Source organism: Mixophyes fleayi, chromosome 4 (assembly GCF_038048845.1).
Source record: "Mixophyes fleayi isolate aMixFle1 chromosome 4, aMixFle1.hap1, whole genome shotgun sequence".
Classification (NCBI taxonomy): domain Eukaryota; kingdom Metazoa; phylum Chordata; class Amphibia; order Anura; family Limnodynastidae; genus Mixophyes; species Mixophyes fleayi.
In genome coordinates, this window is record NC_134405.1 from 105,921,921 (window position 1) to 105,948,544 (window position 26,624).

At 41.5% G+C, this 26,624-nt stretch overlaps 1 protein-coding gene across 2 annotated transcripts in view; it reads left to right on the plus strand.

The window, feature by feature from the left end:
• The window catches only part of FAM227B (family with sequence similarity 227 member B), a 408,110-nt gene that overhangs the window by 294,706 nt on the left and 86,780 nt on the right, over positions 1-26,624 (plus strand). For both annotated transcript variants that reach the window (XM_075207965.1, XM_075207966.1), the window contains exon 11: positions 11,235-11,344. In XM_075207965.1, the coding sequence (XP_075064066.1) occupies positions 11,235-11,344 (110 nt within the window). The remainder of the gene's footprint in view (positions 1-11,234; positions 11,345-26,624) is intronic.

Sequence of the window (26,624 nt, forward strand, 5' to 3'; positions counted from 1 at the left end):
ATTCAAAATTGTACAAGTAAAATACAATATGTTTAAAGGAATTTTGTCTTCTGTCTCCATTGTTTTCACGTCAGGAGAATAGATAGGTTGCATTGACTGTATGGGAAAGTGTGAGACTTGCTGTCTATTCCGTGATGGTGTACTTTAAATGTGGACTGCGAAGTCAAGTGAAGCAGCGTAGGCTGGAAAGCCTTATACATATCTGCCTTATTCGTATCCAACATCTGCATTAGATACAGTATGATTGTTTGATTCCAGACCTATTCAGTGCAGTAAATTATTATTTTTTGAGTGAATAGCTGTGCGAGGCTGTATATCTCTTTTATCAGACATAAGTGCAGAAAAGTTAAACTTGATTTCAAATGTACCTCAAATGTTATTATTTATCTTACTCCAGAAAATGACCACATATTTTCTATTTTTATTTAAGCAATTTAGCACATGCCCTGTGCTAAAAATATATTATGTATTTGGCATTTTTACTATAAACAGCTTAACGACATGCAATTATTTTCTTATTAATAGCTAATTAATATTTATTTTTATTTCTTTACAGAAATTAGAATAAATGTGTGCCTGTGCATGATAAGTAAATAGAAAGCATCACAGGTATATATGTGCGGTAATGTGTTTTTAACAATGCAATTCTAATGAGACAAATAACTTTTCTTGTAAAGATAGGCCCTTCTAGCATAGTATAACATATGCTCTCTGGTTATCTTAAATGCCAGCAAAATGACATTTCTTGGCCAATTACCATTTTTAGATCATGTTAAAATACCGTATTCAGCGTTTACATATAATTGACAAAACTAAATACAGTTATTTATGTTACTGGAATGAGTGCAGATACACACTTTATGAAAGCACAATTACAGATGAAACACATTTATTTGAGACCAACTGTGCGGCAAGATGCTTGTTGCGCGGCACGCCAATTCCACTTAGACTCACCGCATTCAACACTGTGTACTATATTCAGTGAGCAGAGCTAATATGGTACAATGTGGTGAATTTTCTCCACACCAACTCACTTGGCTGCACCATTTGTTTCAAATGTGCTTCATCTGTAGGGTGGAAGCCCAATACTTCTGAATTGGTTCAACCCTTTTTTTCTTTTTGTTTTTTTTGTACAAAACAAATCGGAAAATCTGAGTTTTAGTGGCAATGGGAAAGAATCTTATTGCCGTCAAAAACTGCCCATTACCTTATTAAATAAAGCATTTTTTAAACGTATAAATGTTTTGAATATTATATTTAAATAAATGGTATCTATTGTTAAACTAATTTTTTCTTTATATAAGTGCATCTGAAATCCCAAATGTGGCTCTGTGCACATCTGGCCCAGCGTAGCGGTAAACTAATCCTTATGGCTTTGGATCAGCATCGCTGAGCAGCTAAGTATCACTTAGTTGCTCCGACAATATTTTTTTTGTTAAATTGCGTTGAACGCTGATTTTATTATTACTGCAGTGAGCGGCGATAAAAAGAAAATCGCAACAATGGGGCTCTCAGAGCCATATAGACCCATTAGTATTTTATTACCACATATTATATGACAGGGAAACATTATAACATGGATCCTTAATAAGCAATGATAAATTAAATATACGCAAATAAATATAAGTGTAAACTGGACAATGAGTCACAAATCTGACTAAACTTAGTCGAAGCACCACTTTGTTTATGCTGGGAGAGAGAGAGAGAAATGGATGGAATTTTGGTGGTTAATTAAATGCTTTCCTCTGACAATGTGCAGTAAATAAATACATGAAATATAACAGCTTTCCAGAAGTAAATCTCTGCTGTATTAGACTGTCTAAACCCTTTAAATATTTTATCTATTGGTTTCAAGTGTACCAAAATATTTGATGCTTAGATAAGTTCTTGTTATTTGAGTCATCAGCAAATAACGTGCGTACTTTCTTAGACATCAAAACATTGGTTTACTCATAGAAATTAATGGGCCATAAAACACTGTCAAGTAATTTCCAGTAGAAAATCTGCAACTGGTAGACAATGTTGTTTTTTACAATAAACACAATTGTTTATGAGGATGTTTTACCAGTGATCTTTGCATCCATATTTTACAGTCATCTGTAGTTGCATGTATCAGTTGTTAAATTAAATGTTAGACCATATGAATCCTACAGCATTCAATTTGTGGTAGTGTTGCATACGCATTTACGTAGATGTTATCTTAATGTAATTGTGTTACTGTCAGGCGCCGTCCCCGTGCTGTGTCCGTAACACAGGGACGGACGCCTACTATTGCTGCCGAGCGTAGCAACCGGGCGCGCTTCCTGGTCGGCAGTCACGCGTTCCGTTGCTAGGCAACGGAACGCTTCCCATTAATTCTGGCGGTGGTGTTTAGCACCACCGCCAATGATTGGCCTGCTCCCTGTATATAAGGATTACTCTGGCACTTGGAGAGTGCCAGAGTATTAGGTCCCACCTAGCTCCAGTGTTCCTGTGATTTCCCTCCTGTGACTCCTGTGTATTACCCGGCTTGTTCCTGACTACCCCTATTCTGTGCTCCTTGTGAATTGACCTCGGCTTCGTTATTGACCATTCTCTCCTGCGCTCCTGATACCTGACCTGGCTAGCCCCTTATTATGGACCTTTTCGATAGGATCAGCGGAGCACGAGTCTTCACCAAACTAGATCTCCGAGGGGCATATAATCTGGTGCGAATCCATCAAGTAGACGAGTGGAAGACAGCGTTCAACACGCGGGACGGACATTTCGAATATCTAGTTATGCCCTTCTGGCTTAGTAACGCTCCCGCTGTCTTCCAATCCTTCGTTAATGAGATCTTCCAAGACCTTTTATATCACTCCGTCGTTGTCTACCTGGATGACATCTTGATTTTCTCCCGAGATATTACCTCCTCCCATCGCCTTCACGTTAAGGAAGTCTTATCCTGGCTGCGAGCTAATCAACTCTTCTGCAAATTAGAGAAGTGTATCTTTGAGGTTGATCAACTCCCTTTCCTTGGGTACATTGTTTCGGGCTCAGGACTACGCATGGATCCAAAAAAGGTATCTGCCATTACCAGTTGGCCTCTTCCCCAAAGCACTAAGGCCATTCAAAGATTTGTTAGGTTCGCCAACTATTACAGGCAGTTTGTTAAGGGGTTCTCCTCCATTATTGCCCCAATAACCGCTCTGACTCGAAAATCATCCAATCCCAAAGACTGGCCTTCCGATGCCCTGAAGGCTTTTAACCTCCTAAAGCAAGCCTTTTCATCTGTTCCAGTCCTTTCCCAACCGGATCAATCAGAACCCTTTTTTCTGAAAGTTGACGCTTCCGCTATAGGTATTGGGGCAGTGCTCTTCCAGAAATCCAAACTTGGTGCACATCTCCCCTGCGGATTTTTCTCTAAAAGATTCTTGTCTCATGAGAAGAATTATGGCATTGGCGACAAGGACCTGCTCTCAATCAAGACAGCCCTAGAAGAGTGGCGACATCTCTTAGAATGCTCTCGTCACCCAGTGACAGCTTTAACTGACCATAAGAACCTGCTGTATATCAGTGAAGCTCGGTGCCTCAATCCACGCCAAGCTCGATGGGCATCTTTCTTCGGACATTTTAATCTCATCCTGACTTATCATCCTGGGTCCAAGAACATCCGAGCGGACGCCCTGTCTCGATCTTTCGACAATACTGACCTTTGCACTTCTCTGAAGCCTCTGCCTATTCTAACACCGACCAGGATTATCGCCCTTACCAACACCTCTTCTAAGACACCCCCTAGGGGTTGTTCCTTCTTGGAGCCTAATCTACGAGTCAAAGCCCTACGGTGGGCACATTCCTCCAAATTGGCGAGACACGCCGGGGGGGGGGGGGAGAAAACCTACGAATTTCTTTGTCGAAGATTTTGGTGGCCGGCTTTGCATTCTGATGTACGAAGATTTCTGGCCTCCTGTGCTACGTGTGCTCGTTGTAAAAAACCCAGGTTGGCTCTACCAGGTTTCCTACAACCTCTTCCCACTCCAGACCTTCCTTGGCAAAGTATATCCATGGATTTCATCACTGATCTTCCCCCTAGCAATGGGTTCACCACCATTTGGGTCGTTGTTGACAGATTCTCTAAAATGGCCCACTTCGTACCTTTGCCTGCCCTACCATCTGCTTCTCAGTTGGCCCTTATCTTTGTTAAGGAGATATTTATACTCCATGGCTGCCCTTGTGAAATTATTTCAGACCGTGGGGTGCAGTTTGTTTCTCAATTCTGGAGGCCTTTTTGTAAGAAGCTTGGTTCCAACCTCAAGTACTCGTCCGGCTATCATCCACAAACAAATGGCCAAACGGAGCGTGTTAACCAGGACCTCGAAGTCTTTTTACGATGCTTCTCTTCAGACAACCAAACAGAATGGGCTAATCTCCTACCTTGGGCAGAATTTTCTCACAATTTTCATCACCACGAGTCTTCCGGTGCTTCTTCATTTTTTGTCGTTTATGGAACCCAACCCACCCTCCCAGATTTCTCCGGTCAGGTTCCGTCGCCAGTTCGAGCTGTTGAGGACTTAATACGGAACTTTTCCCAGATTTGGTCAACTACCAAAACCAAACTTCAAGAGACTTCTCAGCGCTATAAGCAAGCGGCGGACCGCCATCGGAGACTTATTCCTCTATTACATGTTCACGACAAAGTGTGGTTGTCTACACGCAACCTCAAGTTGAGGGTACCTTCTCAAAAATTGGCTCCTCGTTATATCGGTCCCTTCTCCATAACACATGTTGTCAACTCAGTGACCTACAGACTCCGGTTGCCTCCTTCCCTGAAGATCCACAATGTCTTTCATGTTTCTCTTCTCAAACCACTCGTACTCAATACATTTCTTTGTTTGCCTCATCATCCGGTTCCTGTGCGGACTACTAATGGTGAAGAATTTGAAATGAGTCGCATCCTGGACTCCCGTGTCCTCCATGGACGACACCAATTCTTAGTCCATTGGAAGGGTTTCGGTCCAGAAGAGAGATCCTGGGTGAAAAAAGAAGATCTTCACGCCCCACGGCTATCAAAACAATTCCTTGAGCAAAGATATATCTAACAAAGTAGGGGAGGAGGTACTGTCAGGCGCCGTCCCTGTGCTGTGTCCGTCACACAGGGACGGACACCTGATATTGCTGCCGAGCGCCCGGTTGCTAGGCAACCGGGCCCACTTCTGGGTCGGCGGGCACGCGTTCCGTTGCCAACTTAATTCTGGCGGTGGTGTTTAACTTCACCACCGCCAATGATTGGCCTGCTCCCTGTATATAAGGATTACTCTGGCACTTGGAGAGTGCCAGAGTATTAGGTCCCACCTAGCACCAGCGTTCCTGTGATTTCCCTCCTGTGACTCCTGTGTATTACCCGGCTTGTTCCTGACTGCCCCTATTCTGTGCTCCTTGTGAATTGACCTCAGCTTTGTAATTGCCCATTCTCTCCTGCGCTCCTGATACCTGACCCGGCTAGCCCCTGACTACGAATTCAGATTCTTCCTGTGGCATATCCTTATTTCTCGGTTCTAACCCGGCCTGCCTGACACCGCTTCATCCTATTGCTTCACTGGTTGCTCCCTCTGAGGACCGCGACCTGCCTGTCTCCCGCAGCAAAGACCATACTCCCTTGCGGGGGTTCCTGGCGAAGATATGTGACACGTTAGACTCCGCGCCTCTTTGGTGAGTAGTGCTAAAACCAGTAAGCAGAATACCCCGAGTTTCGTGACAGTTACGTCATGGAAAAAACAAAACTAATATAAAGCAGTGTATAGAGCTGGTGAGTGTCAAAATGGCAGAGAAGTATTAGAACAGTCATCACATCCACTATCTAGTTCTGCTATAAATAGAAAGCATTTTGTGTGTCTAGTAGATGTGTATAGGACGTTATATCACCCTTATCACTGGACGTTGTCGGGTAGCTTATAAGCATTATAAATCATTACATTTTGGTAAGGAAAATTAGATAAGAAAAGTATTTTAATAATGATATTCTCTAGACTATTCTCAGTTTCTGATTTCCTTAGCACTCCTTTCGCCCTCTCGGATCATCACCTTATCAACTACAAGATCTCCTGCAGTACTTTAACTTTTCTCCTCTCAAACTCATACCTGCAGAAATCTTGACATAGTCTATTCATTTTCAACAGTTTTCCACTTCTCTACAACACCTTCTCTCCCACATTTCTAAATTCCCCTCCCCTGATAGCAGTAGCAGTACCTCATTTTCACCAAACCTTAACAACAGTCTTAATCAAGTGGTTCCAGCAACAATTCATGTAAACTTCAATGTCAGCCGTGGCACACAAGTCTTCTAAAACTTTCTCGCAAATCAGAACATCACTTGCATAAATCTCATACCTCTAATGATTTCCTCACATATACTGCTGTCTACCACTCTGGACACTGCTAAACAAATGTACTTCCAATCTCTCATCTCTGCTCAAGCTTCTAACCCCAAATACCTTTTTAACACAATTAGATCTCTTATCAATTCTCCCACCCTGAACCTCCCAAATACTATCATTGCCCAAGATCTTGCTTCCTACTTCAAGGACAAGATTGATAATATCCGACTTGAAATGGTAGCAGTTAAATTCCTTCCCACCGTCCACACACACACATTTTTTATTTGATTCCACAAATGAATATAAAGTATCTACTGTCTTCTTATCTTCCTACTCTACCACCTGTCCTGTTGATCCTATACCCTCATAAATCATTAGATCCCTGTCTCCTGTGCCTGACCCACCCCTAACTAAAACCTGTAACCTCTCTCACTCACTCTACTGGTATCTATCCATTATTATTCAAACCTGCAGTGATTACTCCCATTCTGGAAAGACAAAATTCGGACCCAAACTCTCTCAAAAATTTACCCAAACTCTCTCTTAAATTGCCGTCATATCTCTCAGCTCACATGCCCCTCCAAGCTTCTGGAGAGAATAGCCTACACTTGCCTCACACGCTTTCATTTCTCACACAACATATTGGATCCCCTTCAGTCAGACTTTTTTTTTATCAACATTCCACAGAGATTGCATTGACTAAGGTTGTCAATGATTTGATCACTACTAAATCTAAGGGCCATTACTCGCTTCTAATTCTCCTGGATTTCTCTGCTGCATTATAACTTGTTGACCACTCTCTTCTAATACAAACGCTAAAGTACTTAGGTCTTCAAGACACTGTCCTATCTTCTTTCTCATCCTACCTATCTAATCACTCTTTTAGTGTTAGGTTCTCTGGATCCACCTCCGGGGGTAAATGTATCAAGGTGCGATTTTGCAAATCCAGCGATTTTATCGGGAGAGTTGAAACTCGCAGATGTATGAACCTGAGATTTCATGTAAAATCGCCAGAGATTTGTTTCTGTCAAAAGCGCTATTTCCAAAATCGATAGAGATCAAACTCTCGACTGTTTGCCACACTGGCTATACAAGTCTCAAGTGTATGAAGCTGGGATTAAGCAAACTCTACTCGCTACATACAACACGCTGCATTCTAGAAGCGTGATTAGTAAACACATCACTGTTACATTGTTCTGCCTATAGAGCCAGAGGTCCTGGCAGCTGTCAAATGTTTAAATATAAATAAGAGTAAAAAAAATAAAAGCGTGAGGTCCCCCCGTCCTACCACTATTAATCCTAGTGCTGCCAGCCTACTGCTGATTGCGTGAAAATTGTGGAAAAATTTTGCATGTGGTCCCCCCCCGATTTTCACATACATGGCACTAGGCAAACCAGCCTGGGGTGCGTGGCACTATAGCAGGGGGACATGCGGACAGGTGTCCCCCTGCCATAATGACAACAAACCCCAGGCTGTTCAGCGCTGGGCTGGATTCCCTAGGGAGTGGGCCCCCCATTTAGGGACAACCAGCCCAGCTGATTCATTAAGGATCTTAACTTCAGAAACTTCTTATTTCAGTCTCCTGGACAAAATCATGTTACATTGCAAGGGGTGCAAACTAGTATTCTGTTTTGCACATAAGTTAAATACTGACTGTTTTTTCATGTAGCACACAAATACTTGATAGCTTATTTGTACACTGAAATTTAAAGTTGATATTTGTGTGCTACATGAAAAAACATTTCTTTATCAGTTGGAGTGCTACAAGGCTCAGTCCTAGGTCCTCTGCGCTTCTCTAGCTATACCTTTTCTCTTGGAAAACTGATAAACTCATTTGGATTTCATTATCATCTCTTTGTGGATTTATCTAATCTCTCCTGATCTCTTTACATTTGTGTTGGCCCGTGTTACTGACTTTTTTTCTGCCATTTGATCTTGGATGCCCTCTCACCAACTCAAATTCTTTCTTTCAAAAACAGAGTTAATAATATTCCCATCCTTCAACAGAAGTTACATGAATTAAAGTTTTTGCAGTGTCTTTTGTGAGATATGTGCAAAAGGCAGCTCTTTTACTGGCTCACAGCAGTATTTGGTATCTGTAGCTGATGGGGAGTGCTGTTCCTGTATTGCCATTTGGAGGTTTTTTGGGGTTCCTCTTGGTAAGTTAGCTCTCAATTTAAAAACGCATATATGTATGACCCAAAAATAGGGACTCTCATTGTTTAGAGTTAGGACCACCCTATTAGAGGAATCACTGTGAAATTGCGAGTGACTTATCATGCATTTGCAAATGTGTGTAACTTAAGAATTCTGCCTTTTTTATGTACAAGTAGAAAGGCAGCTCTTTTACTGGCTCACAGTGGTGTTACTCTTTTTTTTTTTTTCGGGAATATTATTAGCTCTGTTTTTGAAAGATTATGTTTAAGTAGGCGAGAGGATATCCAGGATGAAATAGTAGAAAGACCATCAGTAACGCGGGATTACGCAGATGGTGGAAGATCTGGAGAGGATATATAAATTTGGGTATCATTCACATAGAGATGATACTGATATCCAAAGAAGCTTATTCATTTACCAAGAGTAGTGAACTAGGTAGAGAAAAGCAGAGGACCTAGGACTGAGCCTTGTGGTACACCAACTGATAAAGGAAGCATAGAGGAGGTGGATCCAGATAAACTAAGTGCTAAGCAAGCTAAACTAAGGCAGCCTGCAAAGGGTCAAGAAGAGAGTGGGAAGAAAAAAGTGCAAATTAAAGACAATGCATTCCAGAATTTTGGAAGCAAAAGGAGATGAGGCAGTAGTTGGAGAGAGAAGGATCAAGAACAGGGTCACATTTAGACCCCATTGGGCCCTAAGATTGATACTGGATTGGGCCTCCTGTTTGTTAAAAAAAAAGCACATAAAAATGGATTAGAGTAATCTGGGCCCCTCAGGGCCCACTGTACCCTCCTAGATGGGCGCTAAGGTTGCCTAATGGATTATCTGGCTCTGGTCAAGAGATGGTTTCTTGAGAATGAGGGAGATAACAACATGTTTGAAGGCAGATGGGAAGACACCGGTGTAGAGGGAAATGTTGAAAAGGGGAGCAAATTGGAGGTAGTCATTTGGGGAGAGATAGTAGAAAAGCTGGGAGGGAACAGGGTCAAGAGGGCAGGTTGGTAGCCTTTGATTGATAGGGAGAAGAGCAATGTCCATCGTAATCTGTAGGTAGGGCTTTTTACCAATTAATGAATAGACGCACAAGTCTTGTTTGCCAAACACATCCCTCTCTTTTCTTAACAAAAGTTTTTTACACCTAGAACTCATTGAAGACTAATCTTGTGAATGACAACTTCTCCATTGGATCATTGAATGCACAAAGTTTCTATTATATGCCATAAGCCAGATCTGAAAACTTGTAAATGGCCAAATGGAATCAAAAACATCTAGCTCACTTGCTTCACCTGTTATGAACCTAACCTTCTGCTTCTTTTGTTGCAATTCTTTATTTATATATAAAAAAAAGGACAAAATAACACACGCCCAAGTGTATAATCATTTTTATTTCCTTTTTTGTAATTTGTCCCTTAACATATGCACATTGGATACAGTTTTTCCAGCATCAAATTGTTTCTTTTCTTTTTTGTTGTTGCCCAAGGGATATATTTGTTCGCTGCGGCTTCTTCCCTAAGTTACTCATACTAGTGGTTGTATGTAATTTGTTTTTTTTCTTTGGATTTCCTGTCAAGAGCAAAAGAAAAATTCCCTTTACCTCCATTCCAAAATCCTTTAGTTTCCTTACTGGCGATAGCTTTTTTCCTCTCATCTGTCTTTACTTTGGACCCATAGTTCAATTTTTTTTTTGTCTTGAAGAAATCAAATGTTAAGCACCAGAGTTAATTTGCAAACACACATTTTAGGAAACACAGTGTTTATTGTCTCATGCTTTTTTTCCACCCTTTAAATTACACTGTTGTTTTTGGATATTGTCATGTAGTTCAGGATGTAATTTCCACTTTGCTATTGGGTTCTCAACTGAAATTGTGACATATGATCATTTATGTAAAATTCTATTTTAAAGTTAATGGACCTTTCCAATATCATACCAACTTTGTATGTGCTTTCTTGACATGTAACATTTTAGATCCATTTATCTATTTTCCATAGATTTCTTTCTTCTTACTGGGGCAGCTGGCACTCAGAGACATTTCTGTACAATAGCAACCATATGAGGAGGTGTGTGCTATATTTGGCCTAACCATATGTCAGTCAGGGTTAAATCTTTAAACATTTCCATTGGCGTGTCAGCCATTTCTTCCATTATATACTTTTTACTCTGCCACATTATTAACTAGATATTAATGGTAGCATTCCTAGTCGTCATAGCAAATAGTGAATGTGTGCAAGATATATGATGTCTACAATGTCTGCATTAAACATGAGAGTTGAGAGAGTGCACAGGCTTCCTGGAAGCTACTCTGCAGTTCAGCCTTCACTATGTCACTTAATTGTAATCATTTCAACCTGTTGCTGAAATCAGAATATGTATGAGTGTGTGTATGTATATAGTATATATATATATATATATATATATATATATATATATATATATATATATATATATATATATATATATAATGCTAATGCTTGCTACTTAATATACAAATAATTAACTGAAATAATTAACTGAAGCAGATAAAGTGCTAATTGGAATATACAAATGGAGGTGGCGCTCAAGAGCTTTCACACATAGACCAGTCATAAAATTTAATTCACAAGATCCAAGGTTTCAGTTACAACGCATAATTTAACTCAGTTTCGAAAATATACCGGAGCTACGTAAAGTCGAATACAATATTTAAATATCCTCTTACATTGGAAGAAAATTAAATACATACATTATAATCTATGTTTTTATCCAGATGTCAGAGACAGACTGGACTTCAATTTGGATGACTTAATTCAAGAGGCTAGAGAATCAAAACTTCCTAAGGCATTAGCTATAGAAGGCAAAGATGTACCAGCAAAAGAGGTAAGTAGACAGATTTGGTTTTTCCCAAGACAGGGCTGGGGAAAGTGTTGGGCAGAACAGGCAGTTGTTTGAAAGGCATTTTCCTGCTTCTGATTATTAGCAGAAGAACTGTAACTTCAGTGTGATATCTGCACCAAACCACCATTAGCTAGCAGCATCCCCTTATTTTCTATGGGCTGCTAGACAGTAATTGTAGTGGACATTTGGAAAACGTAAGGGAATACATGAAAGGAATTTGATAGTCTAAAGTAATCTCAGAACCAACAGTCCCAACAAAATATTAACCCCCCAATCCGCACACAAGTCCCCATAACATTGACCCCCCCAGTCCTATTCTTACCATGCTTGTACCATTTCTCCTTTTTGACTTTATCCTGGGAGTACTTGGGTTCTATCATATCAAAAAACTGCAGGTTCCCGTAACTGCTGCAGTCAGAAGTAACAGCTACAGCATGAGGACCACATACAGAACCAGGAGCTACAGGTGAAATCACGTGATCTCAAGCTTTTTTGTCTTCCCACAGTGGTGGAGTGGGCACTGTAGTAATAGAAGCAGCGACTGCTGCATATCAGCAGAAGAAAAAGTGCTCTGCGGCTTAAGTGATACACAAAAGCATGTTAGCATCAGTCCAGGATGTCGACAATGTTGTGTCAAAATGCTGACACAGCTATCTTGGGTGTGAGTATGGTTCTTGAATTTACCACTCACAGAACATAGTAGACTTCTATCAGACAGAAATAGTTGTCTGGATAGCAGACCAGTGCCAGGAAGGGCTAGGGCTCAAACAGGAGCTCCGCAGGAAAAAATGGTGATCCGACTGTGGTGCCTCACTGGTCAGACCATATATTGAGATGGTCATATCCACAGCACTTGTCTTGGCTGCTGTGCTCTATGTCTCAGCCAGGGGGAGGTGAGATTGCAGAAGCTCACAAAAGGCAAAGCAAATGGAGGAACGAGTGGATGGCTATACACTCAGCACATATAGGTAACAATCAGTCATATAGTCATAGCAGTCGGAGAAGTGGCAGTAAGCCCACTTCGACCACTGTTGGTAGATTAATATGAGAATTCAAAGCAATGGTTACACTTAAACCTAACAGTGTTGTTGTGCAATAAGCATATGAATATGCCATGTCTACATATAAGCACCTAATGAGAGGGGTGCACTTTGGTATGTTTTGCTTGAATCACCACTTCCATTAAATGGAGGTTTTCACATAGTCCAGTGATTTCATAGAGCCACCAGAAAGCGGAATTTTTTATTATTTAAAGAAAAAGTGGGCGACCCAGGAATTGTTTTGCTCACTTTGTTAAGCTAGGGGCCGTGCAGCCTATTACTGCCCCCAACAGCTCCTCCAGGAACAGACCTGGTAGACCGCAGCTGACCCACTACACTACAGAAAAAGAGGAGAGCAACAGAAAAGTGAAAGGAAGAAAGTAATTAAAGAAACAGAGGAAAGGAAAGTGAGTGATGTCATATAGAGTGGTAATTAAGCAAGAGGAACCTAATGGAATGAAAGGGGCAGGGATGGGTAAAGAGGGATAGAAAGGAGAAATTAGAGAAGCGGTTCCCCCTTGTTCCGCACCATCAGCCATACACTGCCTTTTACCATTGAGCAATGATTAAACAAAGCAGATTCCACCCTCACCTCTACTAAAGGAAACAGCTCATTGCCTTCACTTACATTTTTTTCCCAGTCCACTCCTGACTCCTGTCTTCCCCCATGTGTATGCCTACTGTGTCTCTATGTCACTTGCCACCTCCACCCTGTGTTTCTATATCTATCTGTCACAATCACGTAGATGAAGTTGGTGACACCTACCAGCAGTTGCTGCTACTGAGTACTGAGGCGCGGAGTCTAAAACGTCTCTGGTTTTCAGCAGGGACCCCCGCAAGGAGGTATGGACTTCGCTGCAAGTGGCGTACAGGTCGTGGCCCTCAGTTTCAGTTAGCTGGCGAGGTATCAAATGGGGCAGCGGTGATGGGGCACCAGGATGCAGGATGGTAGTCCAGAGGCAGCAATACACAGAATAGTCAGCAAGCCGGGTCAAAACCAGAGAGCCGAACACAGCCAAATCAGGAGCAGTAGAATGGTCATGAAGCCGAGTCAGAACCAACCTGGGGTCAGAATCCAAATAGGCAATAACGCAGGAATAAACACTGGAGCAAGGCTGAAGACCAAATACTCTGGCAAGCAAATGGTGTCCGAGTGCTCTTTATATAGAGGAAAGAGAACCCTGATTGGTGCTGCCACAAAACAGTGGGAGGAACGCAAACAATCGCTGACTTGTCTCTATGCGACGGACCATGATGCCCTGCGCATGCGTATGGATCGTAAACATGAAAAGAGTCTCCAGTTTCTATGCAATGGGTTGCCAAGCTCAGCGTACGCATGCAAATTGAATGGGGAATTTGCATCGCTATGCAACGGGACGCAGGCATTGCATGGAGGCAGGTGCCCATCTGAAGGCAGAAGCAGGACGGCGCCTGACACTATCATCTTCTATCTCTGTTTCCCCTAAATTATCTCTTTCTCCAATTTAGTAAGTGTACATCTCAATCCCTATGTATCCCCATGTGTGCCCGCCTTTGTGTGTATGTTTGATATCTCTCTTCCCTCTGTGTGTTTATTTCCCTTTGTTTCTTCCCATTTCTGTGTGGAGCCTGTCAGTAACGGAGAAGAAATTGGGCTTCTTATTCCGCCACAACATGGACAACAGCATTTCTAGGGAGAGGTGAATGGCTGTAAATATACTGTAAACTATAGTAAAGACACTGGGGCCAGTTTATCAATAGGCCACCTACTCCATCAATTAGTAGTAGCTGTAAACTAACACTAACTATGTTGGGAATTCAGTTCGAATTATGTGGATAAAATAAATTAAAATGTAAAAAATAGATTAAATTCAAAGAATAAAGTATTTTCAGATTATATTAATTTGTTATTGCCATCCTGAGTTGGAGATAATAGAACAGTTATTGTGGCGTTACATGTACCACCACAATACTAGTTAAATAGACTTCCCGATGCAAACATTTGGAAACCCCCCTCTTGAAATCCTACATTTGCCCATGACTTGATAAATAAAGACCTTGAGAAGAAATTAATTCTGTTTTACTGTGTATTTGAGAGTATTTGAGAAGATTGTTTTGGTAAGTGCCCCGTGCTGTAAGCAGTTACATTTGTCATTAATTCGATCTAGTGGCAAAACCACCAGTTTTCACCAGAGATAGGGCTTTTCTTTCTTTAATAAATAGACCTTTAATATTTTCCAGAATTTTGGTGTTTCTTCCTATACTCACCCTCTGCCACTAGGTGGACCACACAGTGCACTCTAGAGGTGTTAAATGAACTTTATTCACCACCTTCTTTAGCACAACAGTGATTTTGTTGGAACTAGTGTGTGTGCATTTATGAATTGCTCATATGTGTTGTGCAGATTAAGCCCATTTATCTGTAGCTGATATAAGACTGATATAATATATGGTAGGGATGTGCACCAGCGACTTTTGGTGTCTCGTGTTTTGTGTTTTGGATTCGGATTTTCGTGATGTTTTGGGTTCGGATTTGTTTCGCAAAACACCTGCCGAAAGGTTTTGGTTCGGATTTAAGGTTTTGGATTCGGATTTTTTTTGAAAAAAGCATAAAAAGTTCAAAAATCAAGTTTTTGGGCTTATTTTCACTCCTACGCTATTATTAACCTCAATAACATTCAATAACAAGCATTTCCACTAATTTACAGTGTATTCTGAACACCTCACAATATAGTTATTAGTCCAAAACAATGCAACGAGGTATCTTTCTGGACTGCGTAGTGGAGTGGTCCCCACAATATAATAAGAAAACCATCAACTGGTCTTAATCGCACCAAAAAATGTACCTGGACTGCGTAGAGGAGTGGGTCACCACAATATAATTTAAAAACCCTGAACTTGTATGAATCGCACCAATAAATGTATCTGGACTGCGTAGAGGAGTGGTCACCACAATATAGTAAGAAAACCATCAACTGGTCTGAATCGCACCAAAAAATGTACCTGGACTGCGTAGAGGAGTGGTCACCACAATATAATTTAAAAACCCTGAACTTGTATGATTCGCACCAATAAATGTATCTGGACTGCGTAGAGGAGTGGGTCACCACAATATAATAAGAAAACCATCAACTGGTCTTAATCGCACCAAAAAATGTACCTGGACTGTGTAGAGGATTGGGTCACCACAATATAATTTAAAAACCCTGAACTTGTATGATTCGCACCAATAAATGTATCTGGACTGCGTAGAGGAGTGGGTCACCACAATATAATTTAAAAACCCTGAACTTGTATGATTCGCACCAATAAATGTATCTGGACTGCGTAGAGGAGTGGGTCACCACAATATAATAAGAAAACCATCAACTGGTCTTAATCGCACCAAAAAATGTACCTGGACTGCGTAGAGGATTGGGTCACCATAATATAATTTAAAAACCCTGAACTTGTATGATTCGCACCAATAAATGTATCTGGACTGTGTAGAGGAGTGGGTCACCACAATATAATTTAAAAACCCTGAACTTGTATGATTCGCACCAATAAATGTATCTGGACTGCGTAGAGGAGTGGTCACCACAATATAATTTAAAAACCCTGAACTTGTATGATTCGCACCAATAAATGTATCTGGACTGCGTAGAGGAGTGGGTCACCACAATATAATTTAAAAACCCTGAACTTGTATGAATCGCACCAATAAATGTATCTGGACTGCGTAGAGGAGTAGTCACCACAATATAATAAGAAAACCATCAACTGGTATGAATCGCACCAAAAAATGTACCTGGACTGCATAGAGGAGCGGGTCACCACAATATAATTTAAAAACCCTGAACTTGTATGATTCGCACCAATAAATGTATCTGGACTGCGTAGAGGAGTGGGTCACCACAATATAATAAGAAAACCATCAACTGGTCAAACTTCGTTTGCCCAGAACCACTTGTCCACATGTCCGTGGTTAAGTGGACAGTGGGTACAACCGCATTTTTCAGAGCACTGAGGACACTTGATCGTACTTCTCTGTACATTTTTGGTATCGCCTGCCTAGTGAAGTGGAATCTCAACGGGATTTGGTATCAGGGACACAATACCTCCATCAACCCTCTAAATCCCACTCCACTGATGGCGGACACCGGGCGCACGTCTAACACCAACATTGCAGTTACAGCCGCAGTTATACACTTTGCAATAGGGTGACTACTATCGTATTTTGTGGTCATGGCAAACGACTGTTGGACGGTCAATTGTTTTGTGAAAGACTTAGCGGTCTTACGACTTACCCTCTGGGAAGATGACCGACTAACAGCAGCAACAGCAGTAGTAGGCGTACCGCTGCAGGATTCCTCGGATGAATCCCGTATTGGAGAGGACTCAGTCTGGCTGCTGACTTGGGCTGCAGGACTGAATCTGATAGAGATCGTGGAGGAAGTTGACGAGGAGGGTGTTGCTGGTGTGTATCCAACTGGACCACGGGATTTAGGTGTCCCTGTACCGATGACGGTCCTAGCCCCAGTTCCTGAACTAACCACTGAACTATGAAGGTTATTCAGGTGACGTAGAAGGGAGGATGTCCCTAGGTGGGCAAGATCCTTACCCCTGCTTATTTGAGCTTTACATAAGCTACATATGGCCATACATTGGTTGTCCGTATTTGGATAAAAATAACTCCAGACCGAAGAGGTGCATTTTTTGGTCTTCTGACCAGGCATAACGATGGGCTTTTTCATCCCATGGACATCAGCTGTTTTCCCCCCTGGTGCCTCATTTACAATAACCACATCACCATCCTCATCATCAAGTTCCTCCACAGCGCCAGCTACATGATCAATAGCCTCCTCCCGAGCCACCTCTTCCCGTACAGTGATGGGAAGGTCAGGCTTGACAACCACCAACACCCTTGGACTCGCCTTGGGGATTTGTGATAATTTCTCTTTAGAAGGCAGAGTTGTTTGCTGTTTTGTTGCTGACAGCTTAACTCTCTTCAATTTTTTTTTAGGGGAGGGGAGGAGGAGGAGGGCTAAGATCCTTGGGTGAAGATGGACCACTAGTCATGAACACGGGCCAGGGCCTAAGCCGTTCCTTGCCACTACGTGTCGTAAATGGCATATTGCCAACTTTACGTTTCTCCTCAGATGATTTTAGGTTTCTCTTTTTGCTTTTTTTTGAGAACTTGGGCTTTTTGGATTTTACATGCCCTGTACTAGGAGATTGGGCATCGGGCTTGGAAGACGACGTTGATGGCATTTCATCGTCTATGTCATGACTAGTGGCAGCAGCTTCAGCATTAGGAGGAAGTGGGTCTGGATCTTTCCCTACTTTATCCTCCAAATTTTTGGTCTCCATTATATGTAGCACAAGATACTGCAGAATGTGTGAACCTGGTAATATTGCAGACAGTACCAATGGACTTATACTGCAGGATTGGTTTTGCAAATTTTGTTGTAATTAATTTTTTTTTTAATTATTTTTTTGTATTTTTTTTTTATAACTTTTTTTTATTTTTTAAAACACTTGGGAATAATGGGGAAATAACTATGCCCTTAGAAGCACAGAGCACAGGACACAGCACCACTGAACTCAAAATTGACAGAGCACAGCACACAGCACCACTGGAATGATACTGCAGAACACAGCACAGCACAGAACTAAACAGCACAGAACTAAACAGCACAGCACAGCACAGAACTAAACAGCACAGCACGAGATCTACCAGGACAGAGGACCACCTAACACACCCTCCCTCTACCCTGATCAATGCCCAAGTGAAGATGGCGGCGACTAGCGGGGAATTTATAGGATCCGAGTATGGCGAGATCCGACAGCGGGATTATGACTCAGAGCCTCGGTTTCAAGTTTTCACTTGGCGCCAATACCCGGATCTGTCTCGGATCCGACTCGGATCGGAAAGGTTCGGGTGGGCTCGGATTCACAAAATCCGAGTGCGCTCATCTCTAATATATGGTAATGCAACTGTCCAAAGCATGATACAATACCCAGATGCTCTGCTTTCTGTCCTTCAAATAAATTCTAGTGCTAGGCATATCACATGCCTTATACCCCTCCTTCGTTACTTAGTCACCCCCCCCCCCCCCAAATAGCTGCATTTTGACTAGAGATGTTCACTGACCCCTGTGTACTGGTTTTGGTTTTGGATCTGGATTAACTTCGTGTTTTGATTTTGGTTTTGGTTTTGGCAAAACCGCCCTCGTGTGTTTGGTTTTGTTTTTGGTTTTATATCTGTATTTTTTAGAAAAATTGCTAAAATATGCTAAAATCACATAATATTGCTCTTTTTTTTATTCCTACATTATTATTAACCTCAATACCACTAATTTCAAGTCATTTGCAGTCAATTTTGACCACCTCACAGGTCACAATATTATTTTCATACACTTTCGGACAAATACTACATTATCACCAAGCTGCCACAGATTCCGTAGCTCCGGATACAGAAGCAAGTAACAAATAGATGAGGTAATACATGTAAGTAGCACAGATGAGTGTGAGTAATGCTATGGGGACTCACACAGAGTACAGCAAAAGACATAATAGGACGTGCGGGGAGTCAGACAGTAGACAAACATGGGACAATAGGTAGAGAGGACCCTACCTGCGAGGGCTTACATTCTAAAGGGAGGGATGGTGAGAGACAGTAGGACCAACTGGGAGAAAAAGGGAGATGGCAGTCATGGAAGAGGAGGTGACGGATAGAATGGTTAGGAGGTGGTACAATGTACAAAGTAGGCAGTATAAAGTAAATTGTAGATTTGAATTCGGTATGATTGGTTCGACTTCGAAGACAGTACATCAAAACCTGTTAGAGCAATCTCTAGCGAACTCTGAGAAACAAATGTGGTTCAAAGTCAACTACTGCAAGACATCCACTATATATCATGTATGTTAGAAACTTAAGGGAATTTGCAAATAAGAGTAAAACATATGGAATGAAGGGTGACGGATGAGTATTAGGAGGGATAACTCTGGATCCGAGGCCTCAGCAATCTTAAGGTGAAGAGGATTGTACAGACTTATAAAGCACACAGTCATTCAAATCTTACCAGCTGCACTACGTAGAACAATAATCATCAATTTGTCCTTTGAGGAGAGGAAAATTTCATCCATACTTCGATAGTATTCTATCCTAGTGAAACATTCCCTCATTGTCGGAGGCGTGGGAGACCGCCATTGGACTAGGATTATTGCCTTGGCAGCACAATTGGTGGTCTTTTGTAGAAGCCAAAAATGATGGGATCTCTGGGATATTTTCTCCTAAAATAATTTTAGTATTAGAAAAAATATTGCTCCAAAAGTCACGCAATTTAGAACAATCTCACCAGATATGGAGAGGTGTGCCCTCCTCTACACCACACCTCCAACACAAGTCTGGAACAATTCTTATACTCTATATTTTGAGTTGCACATATCTTTAAAACCAGAGTTTCATTATCTTAACTTGAAATAACCAAATAACCCTCAGTTTTGCAGGCCACATTTTGCATGTACATTTGAGCTGCAAGATTAAGGTCAAGTCTTCATAAGGCCCAGTCCTGTGATGTCACTGCTGAAACCTTTCTTCCTTTCAATTTATTTTGAAAGATCCAAAGCCAGAAAACACCTATGGAGTTCTACAGTTGTGTCTACAAAAATTATTTCTTAGGTCACAACAATAAAATAAAAATACATTTATTGATTGACTATAGGGTTTTCAAAGCTATACCATCTCCTGCACATTCACGTGTATGATATTCTAAAGAATAAATACAATAGGAGATGTGATCCTGTTCATAAAAAATAATAAAACGTTTTCAAATATGCTACCAAAAGAATGCCCTACCTGCCCTGAAACAAAATGTAAGTTTAAAAAAAAATGTTCTTGGTTATTGAGGTTATAATAAAATTAGAGATGCTCAGGCTCGGGTTCCCCGTGAACCGAACACACCCGAACTTAGCAGATCTGAGCCGACCCGCTCGGTACTTTCATGCTCCCTCGGAATTGAAAACAAGGCGAAGCGTCATTGTGACGTTGTCATATTTTGCGAGTTTTGGATTTTATAAGTACCACCCTCCAAGGCGATCCAGCGTAATTTTACAGAGGGACACAGAAAGGGTAGCACAGTTCTTGTCAGTCTCTAGTTCAGTTGGGCAGTGTCATAGGCAGAAAAGAAGGAGGAGGGGTAGCATTGTTCTTCAAAGTCTCCAGTCACATTCAGGAGAGCTCCATTGCTCTATTGCTAATTGTCATTGCTGAAATAGAAATAGGGCTGGCATACTTGTTCTTCTAAATCTGCAGTGACATTGTACTGTGTTATATAGGTAACACACAAAGAGGAGAGCTCTATTGCTCCATTGCTAATTGTCATTGCTGAAATACAAATACTAGGACTGGCAGTCTTGGTGTGAATCTGCAGTCACATTGTACTGTGTTATATAGGTTACTCACAAAGAGGAGAACTCCATTGCAAATTGTCATTGCTGAAATAGAAATACTATGGCTGGCAGGCTTGGTCTTCTGAATTTGCAGTCAAATTGTACAGTGTTATATAGGTTACACACAAAGAAGAGAGCTCCATTGCTCCGTTGCTAATTGTCATTGCTTAAATAGAAATACTAGTGCTGACAGGTTTAGTTTTCTGAATTTGCAGTCAAATTGTACAGTGTTATATATGTTACACATGAAGGGGAGAGCTCCATTGCTAATTGTCATTGCTGAAACGGAAATACTAGGGCTGGCAGGCTTGGTTTTCTGAATTTGCAGTCAAATTGTGCAATGTTATATAGGTTACACCTGAAGAGGAGAGCTCTATTGCTAATTGTCATTGCTGAAACAGAAATACTAGTGCTAACAGGCTTGGTCTTCTGAATTTGCAGTCAAATTGTACAGTGTTATCAAAATGGATTCACAGCAGTACACAAAAGAGCAGGAGCACCAAGCAGCTGCTGGCACCAGTCATGATGATAGTATCCCTCTACGTCATCTGGTAAAGCCTATGTTAAAGTGCATAGTGTTTGTAAGTCAGAGAAACAAAAATGTAAAAAAAACACCTTTTACCTTGGTCAAGAAAAAAAGATTTTTAATCCAGGCAAAGTTATCTGTATAAAAAAATAAAATTGCCAACATGCCATTCTACACACACAGTGGCAAGGAAAGAATGAGGCCTTCGCTTTTCTCTATGAGTGCTATTTCTGCAGCTGTCACTGAGGCATCTTCTTGCAAGGTCAGTAGTGACCAAGCAAGACCTTGTCATTCTGACTCCAAAAGTGGTGTCCAAATACTTTTATGTGTAAAAGCCGAGCTGGAAGAATACAGTAAGGCATTAGAGGAAAATGTATATTCAGATTCAGAAATGACACAAATCCCTGAGGAGAGTCTAGCCACGAGTGCTATATGTAATCCTGACCATTCTGATAGTGTACCAATAAAGAAGGCCCCTTTCAGCATTTCTGTAAATGTGTGCATGAACAGCCCAAGCCGGTGATACACATTTAGGATGCCAATTTGGAATTGCAACAGGATGAGGGGGATATTTGTGTAGCTGACGAGGGCGCTAATGAGGATGTTGATGAGGATGATGTTGTCTGTGTAAATCCTGCAGCGGTGGAAGTAGTTCTTGCACGTGATAAGAAGAAGGCCATTGTCATACCTGGACATAAGACCAAAAAATCCACCTCTTATATGTGGAATTATTTTTACCCAAATCCTGACAACAGTTGTCTAGCCATTTGTAGCGTATGTAAAGCCACAGTCAGTCGAGGTAGGGACCTTAACTATCTAGGAACCTCATCCATGTTACGCCATTTGAAGCGAGTACATGGCAAGCTGTTTGGAAAATTGGAAACTTATGCTAAAAAAATAACAACAAGCAGTCCATCATCAGCTAAGTCCCTCCTGTCAGCTAGATCCCGACACCTGCAATGTACACCCACAACACCGTCCTCATCAATATCCTCAGTAGCGATCAGAGTAAGTCCTGCATCCAAGTTGCTAAGGCTAGATGACTCCTCCACTATCCTTTATTCCTCAGAAGAATTCTTGAGCGTTCATCCCACTGCTGCTGCTGGGGGTGAATCTTCATCCCAGAAGCCGACCAAGAAGAAGACTACTAGTAGTTTACAACAATTGACTGTTAAACAATCCTTTGCAAGTGGAAGCAAGTATGAAAGCTGTCACCCAGTCGCAAAGCGGATCACAGATGCCATGGCGACTATGCTAGTATTAGATCTGCATCCAATATCCACTATTAATGTAGCTGGTTTTAGACAGTTACTTGAGGTCTTGTGTCCCCGTTACCAAATTCCATCACAACACCATTTCACTAGAAAAGCTATTCGTCACCTTTACCAGAAGGTTCGTAAAAATTTAATTATTGGGCTACAAAATGCCATTCTACCCACTGTACACTTAACCACAGATATGTGGACAAGCGGAACTGGGCAATCTAAAGATTATATGACTGTGACAGCCCACTGGGTTGGTGATTCGCCTTCACCAGCAGGAACAGCAGCAGCATGTATCCAAGTACGTCACATTTGTCAGAGGCAGGCTACTCTGTGTATCACCGGCTTCACTAAGAGGCATACAGCTGACAATCTGTTACAAAAACTAAGGGATGTTATTGCAACATGGCTTATCCCGCTTGGACTTTCCTCAGGATATGTAATTTCTGATAACGCCACCAATATTGTGAGAGCATTACAGCTGGGTGAATTCCATCGCATTCCCTGTTTTGCTCACACAATAAATTTGGTGTTGCAAAGCTTTTTAAAAAATGACAGGGACGTGCAGGAGATGCTGTCTGTGGCCTGTAAAATATCTCGACATATCCGGCATTCAGCAACAGCGTATAGGAGATTGCAGCAGCTACAAGAGCAATTAAATTTGCCCTGCCACCAACTGAAGCAAGAGGTGGTGACAAGGTGGAATTCCACCCTGTATATGCTTCTGCGGATGAAGGAACAGCAAAAAGCCATCCACGCCTACTTCACCAGCCATGACATTGGGAAATGAGGGGGGATGTATTTTACTCAAGCACAGTGGAGAATACTTTCCAGGTTGTGCAAAGTGCTGAAACCATTCAAAGTAGTCACCTGTAAAGTGAGTTCAGACACTGCTAGCTTGAGTCAAGTGATTCCCTTAATTAGTACTTTATTCGCTTCGCCAGGATCCAAGAGTTATCAAAATCTTGAAATCAGATCACTACATTTTGGCGACTGTGCTTGATCCTAGGTTTAAGAGCTATGTCTTCTCTTTGTTTGCAACTGAGCCAGATCTGAAGAGATGCAAGGAGCTCCTGGTGAGCAAGATGACAGCTCAAGTGTTACGTGACACGACGGTATCTCCTCCTTCAGTTTCTTACTCAACTGCTGCTATAAAAAACGTAGCTTTCCCAAGAGACCCAGGGATGATGCAGATGACTCAGCACAACATTTTGACATCTGGTCTGGTCTAAAAGAATTGACCAAAAAACTTGACACCTCTGCTGTAACTCCACCCGATCCTACTATCAACAAAGAATGGTGGAGGATTATTTTCTTGATAACATAGAAATATGGGAGAAAAAAGTGAATTTGGAGCCCCATGTACCAATTCGCTTTGCACTACCTCAGCTGCCCCTCGTCCAGTGTGTACTTGGAAAGAATTTTCAGCACAGCCGGGAACCTTGTTATCGATCGGCGTAGGAGGCTACTTCCTCATAATGTGTGAAAAGATGATGTTTAGAAAAATGAACTTCAGTTTTCCAGAGGAAGGCCTTTCCCGCCAATTACATCAAAATACTGAGACGTGAGGATGAGGCTGAAGATGACAGGACGGTAGCAATGATGTACAAATAATTTTTAGACCTTTCAAGCCAGACTTTGGGATTTACAAATTTATTTTGGATTTGGTCACGCTGCCGTGGGAAAATCCCCTAATACTATAAATTGACCTAGCGCATGAACTAAGTTCATTGCGTATCGGAGCTTCTACACTGTAGAAGCTGTTTGCGGTGGCTCTCTTCATTTTTTTTTTTTTTTTTACACAAGAATGTTCCGGTTGGGATATTACAAATCTGGAGCCTTTCTGGCTGCAGATAAGAAGACTTAAAGCAACAAGGGGGCCCTCCTGGCCAAGAAGAAATGAAGACTTAAAGCAACAAAAGGGGCTTTTTGCCCGAGAAGGAAGAGAAGACATTTCAAGCAGGGTCTTTGGATGTATAAATTATCTTTGGATATTTAAAGCAGGACTTTTGGATACAAATAATTTTTGGACATTTCAAGCCGGACTTTGGGAATTACAAATTTATTTTGGACTTGGTCAAGCCGGACTATTGGATTCAAATTTATTTGGGACTTGGTTTACAGCCATTTTAGGATTAAAAGCTGCTGACAACAGATGAAAACATCAGTGGTGAGTATTTTGGGGATTTATTATTTTTAATAAAAGTATGTGGTATAAATGAGGGTGTTTAGTGTGTTTATTGGGGTTTTATTAATTTTATTAAATGTCTGGTTTTAATGAGGGTGTTGTGGTTTTGTAAACATTTTCTTTTGTGGAACTACAGGTCCCAGCCAGCTGGCATGTTGGCACTTGTGGTTCTCCAAGTTCCAACATGCCCTGGCTGACATGGGTATGCTGGTGCTTTTAGTTATACAAGTATCAGCATGCCCACACTGTTTATGGCACCCTGGCTGGCTGGGACTTGTAGTTCCACAAAACAAAATAGCATCAGTTTATTTTTTTAACTCTTTTATCGCCGTTATTACCCTACACCCACGCCCAGGGATGTAGGAAAAGCCCTATTGCGCTCAGCACTGGGCTGGTTGTCCCTCGGTTTTTTCAGCGGACCCCCTCCCTAGGCAATCTAGCCCAACCTGGGGTTGGATGTCATTATGGCAGGGGGACCCCTGCTGCGGGTCCCCCTGCTATAGTGCCACCAACCCTGGCTGGTTTGCCTAGTGCTGGTTATGTGTGAATCGTGGGGGACCCCACGCAAGTTTTTTCCCCGATTTTCACGTAACCAGCAGTAGGCTGACAGCACTAAGGTTAATAGTGAATAGAGGGAGGACCACATGCTTTTTTTTTTTTTTACTTTTATTTATTTTTATCAGTTTTGACAGGAGGTCATAGTCAGACAGTGTAACAGTGATGTGTTTACTAATCTCACAGCTAGATAAGGACAACACAGGAGAGTTAGCTAAACACTGGAGTGTTTGACATCGCAGAAAATCGCCAGAGATGACTAGCGATTTGGAAGATCAGGGTAAAAATCGTAGCTTGATACATTTGATGACTTTTGGACTAAAATCGCGATTTGCCGCGATTTTAAAACGCTGAAAAAATCGGACCTTGATACATTTACTCCCTGGTCTTGTCTACTGTAAAAGAATTGACTAGAATTAGTGACACCTCTGCTGTAACTCCACCTGATCCTACTATCAACTATCAACATCCAAAGAATGGTGGAGGATTATTTTTAAGTTTTTTGAACGGTATAAAGACAACAGTTTTATTAGCAAAGAACAAGCTTGCAGAAGTAATGTAAGCATGGATGCCTAAATAGACGTGTATATGTATTACCCTCCACTTTGCTGCTGTTTCATCAAGTGTTTGTAATCTGCACTTTACGTCAAAGGTACCTAACTATATTATAATGTTGTTGGAATTGGGGCCGATTCGAAGCTCTGTGATGAACTTGCTTTTTGCTGTGAATTACAATGGCTCTTTTTAGTACATTGTCTGGCACCCTGGATTGGTCTGGATCTAATAAAAGCACGCATCCCGGGGGGTCAGCGCTCATCGCCATGTATTAGCTGTAGAATTACCACAGTTATCCAAGAAGTGGACGGAGCGATCAAATGAACCATAACTGGTTTCAAGATCCAAGGACAATTCCATCTTGCACCATTTTTCTTTTTTGCCACTGCTGTGTGCCAATGTTTCCTAGATGTGCTAGGAACTGCTGTGTGTTTCAGTCACTGTTCTGTCGCTTAGCATCCAGCCAGGTCACTGCAGTCTTTGTTTGAAAGTGTATGAAAATAATATTGTGACCTGTGAGATGGTCAAAATTGACTGCAAATGACTTGAAATTAGTGTTATTGAGGTTAATAATAATGTAGGGGGAAGGAACAAAATTATGTGATTTTAGCAAAAAAATTGGGATTTTAGAAACAAATCGGGATCCAAAACCAAAACACGCAAGGGTGGTTTTGCCAAAACCAAAACATGAAATTAATCCAGATCCAAAACCAAAGCCAAA